At 49.5% G+C, this 12,052-nt stretch overlaps 1 protein-coding gene across 1 annotated transcript; it reads right to left on the bottom strand.

Annotated features, from left to right (window-relative positions):
• Positions 1 to 716: 716 nt before the first annotated feature.
• On the bottom strand, positions 717 to 3,320 carry UQCRFS1 (ubiquinol-cytochrome c reductase, Rieske iron-sulfur polypeptide 1). The gene is made up of 2 exons (XM_088451119.1): positions 2,975 to 3,320; positions 717 to 1,613 (listed from the first exon to the last, which is right to left on the bottom strand). Exons 1-2 carry the CDS (start codon positions 3,186 to 3,188, stop codon positions 1,003 to 1,005), a joined length of 825 nt encoding a protein of 274 aa, XP_088307245.1. The 5' UTR covers positions 3,189 to 3,320; the 3' UTR covers positions 717 to 1,002.
• Positions 3,321 to 12,052: the final 8,732 nt, after the last annotated feature.

The raw sequence follows: 12,052 nt of genomic DNA, 5'->3' as shown, positions 1-12,052 counted from the left end.
GGTATAGGTGAGGTTGGACCCAAGTGCATCCTGGGAGCAGCTAAAAGCTTTAACTCCGTGGTGCCCGAGGATCCAGCTATACCCCAAGGTCACCCTGTGGACCCTATGGACTTCGTAGAAACAGAGATAACAAAGGTAAGTTCTTACCATATCTCTTGTTATTTGACCCACATAACCGCGCTAAGCGAATCGCGTTACTAGAGCCGCAGTAAGCTAAGATTTTACTGTTAACATACCCCTAAGTCAGTGGTTTCCAGACGCTGTCCTAAAGGCACCCTAACAGTCCAGGTTTTAAGGATATTCACAGATGGTTAAATGAAATAGAGTGAGGTACTAATTAAGTCACCTGTGCTCAAGCATGGCTATCCTTAAAACCTGGACTGTTAGGGTGTCTTGAGGATTGAGCATGGGAACTCTGCATTAAGGTAACCGCAACCTCTCTCTCAACTGTGAGATCTCTCTACAGCACAGGTTCTCAAACTCGGTCCTCAGGACCCCAAGCAGTACATGTTTTCCAGGTCTCCTCACAGAATCACAAGTGAAATAAATAGCTCCATCTCTGGATGTTTTAAAATGTGTCAGTGAGTAATGAATACACCTGGGCACCTGCTGGGTGACCCGGAAAACATGAAATGTGTGGGGTACTGAGGACCAAGTTTGAGAACCACCACTCTACACAAACCAGGTTTAGCTCCAATAAAACTACGACAAGAATGTCACACTGTAAAGTCTGAATTTAATGTTTGCTTTGTACAAGGTATACATGTGAAAGTGGCCTCTTCAATGCAGACCATCTCGGTGGGCTCAAATACCCGGAGGCCCAAACTTTACAATCGCTTTGTACAGTAGAAGTACAAGGAAACTCTCCACATCGAGTTTGATGGTTTATTAAAATGTTAAACACAGAGTGAGCTTTAAAAGCTTTAAATGCATCTTGTGCAGATCATGATATTACGTTTAGAGGTAAGCAAGTCTAAACCATTAAGTATATGCTGTAGCAGTTCACCCGACTATCACAAGGTCTTCGGATGGGAACTCGTAGTATGGAACCTCAAGATTTAGCGGTGCAGGACCCTTCCTGATTCTACCAGAGGCATCGTAATGTGACCCGTGACATGGACAGTAATAGCCCCCAAAATCTCCAGCATTAGCGATGGGCACGCAGCCAAGATGCGTGCACACTCCGATCAAGATTGCCCACTCCGGTTTCTTAACTCTGTCAAGGTCGTGCTGCGGGTCCCTCAACTCACTCAAGACGACCTGGGCCTCCTGCTCGATCTCCTTTGGTGTTCGGTGGCGGATGAACAGGGGCTTCCCTCTCCACTTGAAACACATGTTTTTGCCTTCTGGTATATCGGAGAGCTTTACCTCAATCTTGGACATGGCCAGAACATCGGCAGTCGCGCTCATGCTCGACACGAAGTGGGTAACGACATTCTTGGCAACGTAGGCGGTGGCAACGGTTGTGACGCCAGTTACTAAGTAAGAGAAACCCTTCCTGTTGTAGTCGCTGGGCTGAGAGGACTTCTTGCTGTCTGCTACATCCGGTCGGCGGTAGTCAGAGAAATCTGGTACAGTAACATCGCTATGCAAGAAGCGGACTGAAGACGGACCTGTGATAGACAAACAGAAGGAGGTTACTCTCTGTGCTATTAACTCTGCTAACTATAGTATACTGTACTAAAGGAGCAAGTAATAGATGTCCATGTAACACAGAAAGGCCACAATCCCTCCATACCAATATCCAGCCAAGAGAGAGCGCATGTATACATACACATATACCAATTACAAGGTCCAGCACTCACCCCTATTGAGCGAAGCAGTGGGACAGGACAGAGCAACGGATAGATGTCACTTTACACACACACACACGAATAAATAAAAAAAAAATATATATATATATTATATACACACAGTCAAAAGTTTGGACACACCTAATCATTCAATGGTTTTAGTTTATTTAAATAATTTTCAACATAGTAGATTAATACTGAGGACATCAAAACTATGAACGATCACATATGGAATTACGTTGTAAACAAAAAAAAAAAGGGTTAAACAAATAAAAATATGTTTTATATTTTACATTCCTCAAAGTAGCCCCCTTTTGCTTGGATGACAGCTTTGCACACTCTTGGCATTCTCTACATATTTTGATTTGTTTACAACGTAATACCATGTGTGTTCTTTCATAGATTAATACTGAAGACATCAAAACGATGTTGAAAATAATTGAAATAAACAAAAACCATTGACTGAGAAGGTGTGTCCATATGTATATATACACACACACTGCCCAAGTATGCAACTCACACTATGGCCCCACACAACACAATGACACTTGCCCCTTAGACCCAAGAGAGTGGTCAAACATGTCAGCAGTGTACGATCAGGGCTAGGCACAGAGCGACGGATTCCGGGGCGCAGGCAGAAGCACTTAAAGCCAATAGTTGGCTATGGGAACGCTAAAGTGACGACACGCGCCGCCACTCTGCTTTTCTCGCTCATGCAAGCGCAGCCATCATCATACCTATCACCACGTGCAGATACGCCACGCCGGGTGCAAGCCATCTGTCCATAGACGCATCGCTTTAGCATGGGCACTACTCGGAACAGGACACAACCCCGGCTACACTCCCACAGCGCCAATATCCGTCGCTCCGTCCAAATGACACCCAGAAAGGCCCATTTCACGGACGGAAAGAAGCGCCCAATACCCATGTGACGCAAAGGTGCGTGCGTTGGCTGCAGCGCAGTCTGCACACGATTGTTACGAGGCGTCCGCATAGGACTGAGAGAGGTTACTGGGGAGAGGGCAACCGGACATAGATACATCACACAAAGCAGCATCATTCCCCCCCCCATTCATAGCACTGTACCCCCACACATCCCAGTACCCATCTGCATGGCGATCCAGATGCTGAACTACAAGTCCCAGCATGCCCTCCCTCTCCCCCCCCCCCTGGCTGCTCACCACTGATCCCGGCCGAGGCGGAAAGGGGGCCGCTGGGGGCCTGGCCGCTCAGGGTCTCCCGGGTGAGGAACGGCCTTCTGACGTCCAGCTGGAATTTCTCCCCGTGCGGCGGCACAGCTCCGAGGGCCAGCGGCTTCAGCTGCCCGGCCACGGCGTACGAGGTGGCGGAGAGGTACGGGGACAGGGAGCCGGAGCGGGCGGCCAGGGCCAACATGATGGCGGCGGCGGCGGGTGAGATGAGGAGAGAGCGGCGGCGGCTGCCGGTCACAGCGACCTTTACCAGGGGACAGGAAACACTGCAGCTGCTAGGGACATGCGCGGCGCGCTGACGTCACACGTACGCACGGAAGGGCGGCTGAGGCCGCGTCACGAGGGAGCGTGCCAGGGAGGGGGCGTGGCTTGACTTATGCCTGGAAGGAGTCATGTGAGGGTGTGGGGTCTAGTTACTAAGCACTGTAAGCAGTGTTAAGAGACAGAGTGAAAAGTGATAAGAAAGTGATAAGGTGCCAGCCAATCAGTTCCCAACTGCCATCTCACAGGCTGTGTTTGAAAAATGACAGTTGGGAGCTGATTTGCTGATACCTTATCACTTTCTTATCACTTTTCACTGTCTCCTAACACTGCTTAGTAAATAGAGCCCCTGTGTGAGAGTGTCTATGGCCCGTATTCAATTATGGAGCGGAAAGTCCGTGCTGGATATTTCGCTCCACATCGGAGCTTTTCTGGGGATAAAGTATCGGGCGCGCGCCTGCTTTACCCCCATATTCAATTTAAAATGAGCGAAAACAGGACCCGGCGAATTAGGATCTACGGAAAAAAAAAAATGAGAATTTTCGGAAAATAATTGTAGGACCCCACCTAAAGATGTCCATATATGTGGGGATCACTATGGGTACCCCCGTTTTTGTCTGCAGAAGAAAGTCGGGTTTCTAAATAGCCGCGGCAGGTGTTTTTTTCATGACATTGATGAAGTGATGCAGACGAGCACTTATGTTTTATTTTTTCGTTTTCTTAAGTATTCCCATCAAATTTGGGGTACATGAAAATGGGTACTAGCATATTTTCAAGTCCCTAAAGTAATTTTTTAAAAATTCTGCAAAAAATGCACCTGCCGCTAATAGCCTATTCTAGAAAACACCTGCCGCATACTTGCAGAACACCCCTGATCCATACTTGCCTACCCTCCCGATTTGGTCGGGAGCCTCCCGAAAATCGGGTGCCGCTTCCGACCTCCCGGGAAGGCAGACAATCCTCCCGGCTGCCGTCCACCCCTCCTGTCCCCCCGCAATAACCCACAGCAACGAGAGGGGGGTGGGCAGTGACGCGATTTGCGTAATTTTTGCCTCGCCGCCTGCCTCACAAGGCCCCCCCCCCCCCCGTGCTGCCGGTCTGGCGGCTCCGTCCCGGAAGAAGCAGTCAGAAAGTCGGCAGGTATGTCCTGATCCTATTTCCCTATTTTTAAACACGGTTTTCCTTTTTTTTCTTTCACCCCAAATTTTAAATTTTTTTGGGATGTCCCTATTTTTTTTTAAAACTTTTTTTGACAGTTAATTTTTAAATGACACTCCCAGGGGTGCAGGCTATTTTCTTTAAGCCTGCACCCCTAAACCCCAATTCTGCCCTTTTTTCGCCATGTAAAACATGGTGAAAAGTTATCCCCGTTTTTTTTCAAAGACTTTTCGAACCTGCGAAAAGTCTTTGAAATTGAATACGGGGATAATTGAAATAGGCGAAAATGACGTCATCGGCGATAAATTATCGCCGATTCCGACTTTTCGCAGCCTAATTGAATACCCCCTGTGTCTCCGGTTCTCCCACTTGATCTCTGCTCATAATGACCTCATGTAATGCTTGATTGTTGCGAATATTCATGCTACGTTGGCTCGCAGATACGTAGCAGTCGCCTATTTGCGTGCATACGACGGTTTTCTGAGTAGTGCGTAAGCCGTGCAGAGCTTCCTTTGTGGGAGAAAGGGTGTTAATGGGCGGCTGCGGGCAACGTATGTATCGCAGTGCACGAACCGGCCACTGCGATCAGGACTGTGATCGCAGTGACTACGCAGACCCATCGCAGAGTTGTTGACAGAACCGTTTGTGGATGGTGACGGTTGAAACGCTTCAGTGCGTTTCAACGCCGTTGCAGGGACGTGTATAAATTAGCCACTGCGATGCCGTACGCAGCTTGAGAACTCACCGCGTGCGATGAAGTTATCAATTCCTGAGTAAGGTCTGACCTTGTGCAAGTGTGCGTGAGGCTGCAACGGTGCTCGATTATACCAATGGTATCGCAGTCTTGCTAAGGATTATGGATGGGTGTAAGGTAAAGTGGGCGTACTTATGCTGCGGCGGCATAGCGATCGCAATGGATTAGCATACTATCGCAGTTAAACTGCATGCGTAATCGCTGTTGCGATCCTTACTGAATCAGGCCCTGAGTCTACTGCGCATTCGCAAATCTCTTTGAAGATGGTGGCAGCGCAGTTCTCCTGATGATTTCTCTACTGTGTGTGCGCAGACTTTCAGCAGAATGGCGCTGGTTCAGTTTTTGCAGTGATTTCAGCAGCAAGCAGTAGAGAGATAAGTAGGCTTGCCATAACATCCCTTTAATTTGGGACACATATGAATTACACAGATTCTGTGGCCGGCTGACTTCTAGGGGTATATTTATCAAAATTTTATTTTAATTTGGATTTGAAGAGTGGTTTAGCTCACCTCGAATGTACAAATCCCTCTTCAAATCCCTCATTTACTAAAATTGATTTTAGAAACAATTTCGAAATTTAATTCAATTTGTTTCAGTTTTGGAACAGTGATTTGCTGTTCGATTTGACATGTTCATGTACAAATCGAACAGCAAATCCCCGACTGAATAGAACTGCTTCATGTTTTAATTTTCAGCATGAGCACTTCGTTTTCACACATATACATGCATACATCAGTGAGATGCACGCATGTATCTTACTGTAACACGCTTAGAAAGAGTTAAAGTTAAAAAAACAAATGCCACGGGGTCCCCCCCTAAAACAGGGCCAGCCCCGGACTTTTCATAGCCAGTCCTGGTTGTGCAAGTACAGCAAAAAAATTGCGTAGGGTCCCCCTATACTTAGCACAACCAGCACTGGGCTTTGATCCTGTCCTGGTTCTGGAATTGCAGGGGAAAAAATGCGTAGGGTTCCCCTGTAACCTCCAGAACCAGCACCGGATCCTTTCTAGTGGGGGGCTGATAGCACAGCCAGGGGAGCCCTATCACCGTGCCCCCCAGCTACAGAATAAGCCCTGCCCACTAGTCAGCTCAGCCCAGGGATCCCTGGGGAGTTGGGGTCCCCCTCTCCAGGGCACCCCTGGCCTAGGCTTATAGCCCTGGGTGGCGGGTTGATAGTGTAGGTGTTGTGTAAGGTATTAAGGGCCCGCTGGTACCTGTACTTTACATGTAAAGAAATGTTTAAATAAACAATACACACACACATACCTACATTACCTGGACTGGTACGCTTCTCGCCGTAGGCATCCATGGTCTTGGTACAGTAAAACAACAAAATGAATAAACACGAACCATGAACTAGGTAACAACCACAATGGTTTTTACCTCCCGAATGAAGAGCTCAGACGCGGCTCTAGCCTTTGTAGAGCCGTATCTGAGCATTCATTGGCTGAGAGAGGTCAGTCTCCGTCTCTCTCAGCCAATGAACGGCTCCCTCCATTGAAGTCAATGGAGAGGCACAGGGTAACTAAAGTTTATTCTGCGGTTCCCACCATTGACTTCAATGGGTTGATGGTAGTGTGTTCTCAACCCCTGGAGGATCTGTACACTGAGTGGATGTAGCAGCATTTGCACCGTCCGACGCACGCCATCTCAGGCAGGTAGTCTATTAGCCATCACTAACGTATGCGAACGCAGCAGACATGCAGCGGCACAAATAAATTATTTACAGGAAGCACTGTTTGGGGGTGGAGAAGGGTCGAAGGAAAGCAGGCGTGCCTGTGCGTTTGAACACCATTACAGGGACGTGCATACTTAATCCCCTGCGATGGCATACGCAGCCAGAGGTCTAGATGGCGACAGGAAGTTTTGCAGTCTGCAAGTCAGGGTCAGCTTAACCACAACTGCGCGTATGGGTCCGTTGTTACCGATGTTTTTGCTGACTTGCGGATATTTGTCATGGGAAGTGGGCGACTTTATACAGTGGTGGGCGCCTTGGTATAGTGCTGCGGTTGCACTGCGATCGCACTCATTTGCATATTTTCACAGCAAGTGGATGCGTGCGATTGCAGACTTGCCGAATGAGGCCCTCTGAGCATTGTACATAGAGTAAGAGAACATTGTCATCCCTAATGGCCTCTGCACTGTTTATTTCTCTATCCGTAAAAAGGAAATACTTAAAGGATTTAATATCCACATGTTGCTGCTAAGCCTCTAGCAGGGAAATGTGTTCTTTAAAACACTCACAGGGGAGAGGACTGTTCTCCAGGTGACAAACCTGAGGCAGCCAGCAAAAGACGCTTGTAGGTAAAGGATAATCTAGGACTAAGAAAGGATAATATTAAATAAACAACCCCACATCTGAAGACTTAAACACCGGCAGTTAAAGAAGATTTATCATGCCAGTTCCATTAATATTTGGGGGATTTTCTTTATTTTTTGTCTGCAATATAAAGTATTTCCTAGTTATAGTAAAAGCCTGGACGCAGGCCCTGATTCAGGGATAGATGCTAATGCATTCGTTAGTACAACCATTGTCTCAATAGCAGTTGTGGAAATATACGAATTGAATTCTCAGCCTTCCCCTTGTGCACCGGCGTGCGACGGAGAACACAAGCGACGCCCACTTTGTGCACCAGTGTGCGATGAAGAACTCAAGCGACGCCCACTCTGTGCACCAGTGTGCGATGGAGAACATAAGTGACGCCCACTCTGTGCACCAGTGTGCGACAGAGAACATAAGTGATGCCCACTTTGTGCACCAGTGTGAGACGGAGAAAACAAGCCATGCTCACTTCATGCACCAGTGTGCGACAAAGAATACAAGCTGCTGGTGCGGTTAAAGTGTCTAAGGTGCTGCAAAAGCTGATGGTAGAGAGTAGAGAGTTGGTGCTGCGGCTTAGAGAGCCGATGGCAGCACAGAGGTATAGGTGCGGCTAGGAAGCCGTAGGGATGCTGGAGAGCCGGGGACAGCACGGAAGCTGCTGGTGCAGCTAAGGTGCCACTGGTGCGGCGAAAGCCGATGATAAAGAGTAGGTAGCAGGTGCTGAGGCTTTGAGAGCCGATGGCAACACGGTGGTATTGGTGCAGCTAGGAAGCTGTAGAGAAGCTGGCGATACGGAGACAGCATGGAAGCCACCATGAGAAAACCAGAATCTTAACCACGAGGAGGAATTGAACACTGATCATGCTGTCGAGCCGAGGGAACCCACACTATAATCGGCGAGGCGGCAAAAGTCCAGTGTGTACAAATAGGGGGAACCACCAATCATGCTACAGTGTGGATGACACATCACTTCCTAAGGCGTGCCGATCGCCTAGCAACAGTAGAAACTGGAGTAACCCTGTCCTGACTGGGTAAACTGCGCGAGGGAGACAAGTCATGACCGCAATTTGTAACAGGGGGACAATTACCAGGGGGACAGTATCCCTCCAACAAACTTGGGCACGGGTAATTAGAATACATCCCTCCATCTCGTCGCCCCTGGTGAGTGGTCCCTGAAGACTAGAGTTGGGGGTAAGATGCAAAAGCATTTCCAACAACTTTGCATCATCCAATTTCTTTTCTTTTGTGCCATGTGACATAAAGTTCATAACAAATCAGGGCTACAGAAGACATAACTGTAATGATCACTGAAATATCAGGCTACAAGCCCCATATTCAGGGATCAGGTACCATGTCATTAGATATTGCCCATAGATCATGACTGGACTGGCTTAATATTTGGCCTCCTCTCTGAGTCTGGGGATATTATTTACTACAAATAGATTGTGATTGGCTGGGCTTACTCTGCCATCCCATCATCCACCGCGTTTTATGGGGATTCACCAGATTGTTAGCAACACATCATCACTTACTGGATAGAGTCACCGACTGTGAGCGTCAGTGTGCACCAACAAGGTGCCAGTTGTAGGAGGGTTCCGCGGACACTGCGAGCTTCCTTTATTGGCAACCCAGAACTGCTAACGCTTCTTGGGGTAGTGCATAGCTGCTGCAGGGCCTCTTAGATAGATGCTCTGCCTAAATCCTCTTGGCTGCTTACCGTGGATGAGGACTGCTGGGTTGCTGGCACAGCACTCAGACAGGACTCTGGGTCCAACGTAGGACAGCTGGGAGCGGAATAAAGTGTGATCTTTAATATGTCATCCACATGAACGAGCAAGGTAAGGAACTTAGGGCCTGATTCAGAGCTGAATGCTCTGACCAGAGCGCTCGCTCTGAATCAGGGCCCTCCTCCATGAAAATGGAGCGGCCTCCTGGCCGCTCGCATAGCTGTGGGTGACCACCCACAGCATATGCGAGCGGCCAAAAAGATGGTCGCGATGGTCTTGACCATCGGACTTGCGACGGAGACCCTGTGGTAGGGTCTCCCTGCCACAAGCCCTGGAGTCATTTTGGTTCTATCAGAGCCAAAATCACTCCCACTGACATCACTAGTGATGTCAGTGGGGCCGAGTTCAGACGGTGGGAACGCCTCCGTCTGGCAGGCACGCACCCGGCACGCCCACCAAAGGGGGCATGCTGTCAATCAACATCGACAGCACGCCCCTTTGGTGCGAGACCCGGAGCGATGGAAAGCCTGTCGCTCCCCAGGTCTCATGCATGCGCACGACAGAGCTCCCTCCGTCGTGCGCATGCGCAGTGGGGAACATCGACCCGTTTGCGAGCGTACTGCCGCTCGCGAGCGGGTCTGAATGACCCCCTTAGTATCGATGACATTTTCTTGCCAATATATCAAAGATAAGACCAGTCACATTACATACAGTACGATATGCTTTACATGGACTAGAAGCAGGAATGGACTGGAGCTGTTTATCAGTCTTGGCAGTCAGTCCCTTGTGAAGGGGGCGTGGTTTAGTTTCAAGGGGGGTGTGGTGCGAGTCATGGGGGACTGGCCTTTCGGCATGACCCCTCTCTTCCCAGCCCACTGCCGCTGCCCCTTTCCTCCCACAGAGCTAATACCCTGTATCTGGTGGCATTGGGCGGAGATACATCCACCCTCCTCGAACTGGCCCAGAGATCTTCGGCCCTTCTGGCAAATGCCAGAAGTGCCAGGTGGACAATCTGGCCCCGACTAGAAGCCATTCTTTTATAGAGTTTATTCACATAAACCCAACCACCTTAACCAATTCAGACCAATACCATTATCTGTACATAAGGATCAGTCTGGATGGTTTCACTTTGTATTTACCATTGTGGTGGGAGAAGTGCCCAGGTGAAACCAGAGCCCCTTCTGTCCTGGTGCCACTGCCTGGGCTGGGGTGCTTACGTCCAGATGTCCTGTCAAGACTGATTTCTAGGTGTCCCTTGTGTCTAGCGTCACATCAGAGTCTAATTCCGCTTGAAGGGACTGGAAGTCAGGGCACAGGCATACTCCCATCGTGCTGCCTTTGGCCAAAAGTCCCGCTTTTCAGACCCTGTTCCACCCGCAAGCCGCAGTGTCTTGTGTGGGGGAGCAGCATTGGAATAGATGTTGTACGCATGCATTTGACATCTAAACAGTGCAAGGGAGAAACTGGGGGCACTGGGCAGCCAAGCAGTTCTGGGAAATGGCAGGCATGCTCCCATGCCATGCCCAGTTCATTCAGGCCATTGCCTGTGCCTTGAGGCCACGACACTTTTTTTGGCAAATGCAGTGCGTCCCTCTTCCTACCTCCAGAATGTTTTCGATGTATGCATAGGGAACATCTCTATGGCTACACTTTGTCTAGTAGTCCCAGGAGGTAGTGCACCCTCCAGGTCTGGCGCTATAGGAATGACCTGAGGCTGTGATACTCCAATCCTCATACTTGGAGATGAGCGGGGCAGCAGCAGATAAAATCCACCATTCCCCATTTGCCATCCTGCAGGTTTCCTCAGATCAATGCTGAAGCCACTGTGAGGGCTCCTGAGTGCTTCACTTCTCCAATACCCACTATTTAAGCCTGGCCTGGGCATAGGCCACCCTAGCACGCCATTGCTTCAGTTTGGAGTCCAAAGGGCACAGCGGTCCGCCACCTCGTTGTTTAAGGGGTACTGGCTATAATCTTGCCTAGGACATCAAATTGGGTCAGGGGGGGGGGCTCTGCCCACAATTGTTGAGTGGTAGTCTTAAATGGCTGGGGACCCCCAAATTCATACTACAGTAGGTCCAACCAATGGAGTTCTTTGTATTTTAAACAGCATTGTTATAAATAAACATAACTGTAGATCTACATTCATAGTGGGTGCAATAAAATATTTCCCGTAGCAGATCGCAGGGGAGAAGAGGAGAACTTTGAGCCTGATTCAGAGACAGACGCTCTGAAAGACAGCGCAGGGGAGAAGAGGAGAACTTTGGGCCTGATTCAGAGACGGACGCATAGCTGTGGGTGACCACCCACAGCTATAGCGAGCGGCCATGTTGATGGTCGCGATGGTCAAGACCATCGCGACCACCGGGCTTGCGACGAGACCCTTGTGGTAGGGTCTCGTGGCTGCAAGCCCTAGAGAGCTTCTGGCTCTAATAAAGCCGGAACCTCTCTCACTGACATCACTGGTGATGTCAGTGGGGCCGCCCACAAATGGCAGGCGTTCGCTTGGGAATGCCTCCGTTTATGAAGCCACCACCGGCCACGCCTACCAAACGGGGTGACCTGTCAATCACCATCGACAGCTTGCCCCCTTTGGGAGAGACCCGGAGCAACGGAGCACCCGTCGCTAGCCGTGTCTCGTGCATGCGCACGACGGAGCCGGCTCCGTCGCGCGTATGCTCAGTGGCCAAACATCGACCCGGTTGTGAGGGCTCAGCACTTGCGACGGGTCTGAATCAGGCCCTTTATCACATGGACATGTAACATGCTGCAGCCAGAGCCGGAATACTAGAAAATACAGAATTCCGTTGCCTGGGTCCTGAAGT

Source organism: Taudactylus pleione, unplaced genomic scaffold (genome assembly GCF_031769625.1).
Source record: "Taudactylus pleione unplaced genomic scaffold, aTauple2 ptg000537l, whole genome shotgun sequence".
In the NCBI taxonomy this organism is placed as follows: domain Eukaryota; kingdom Metazoa; phylum Chordata; class Amphibia; order Anura; family Myobatrachidae; genus Taudactylus; species Taudactylus pleione.
Note: the sequence above shows the minus strand (reverse complement) of the source record. Positions and strands in the feature narration are given on the sequence as shown.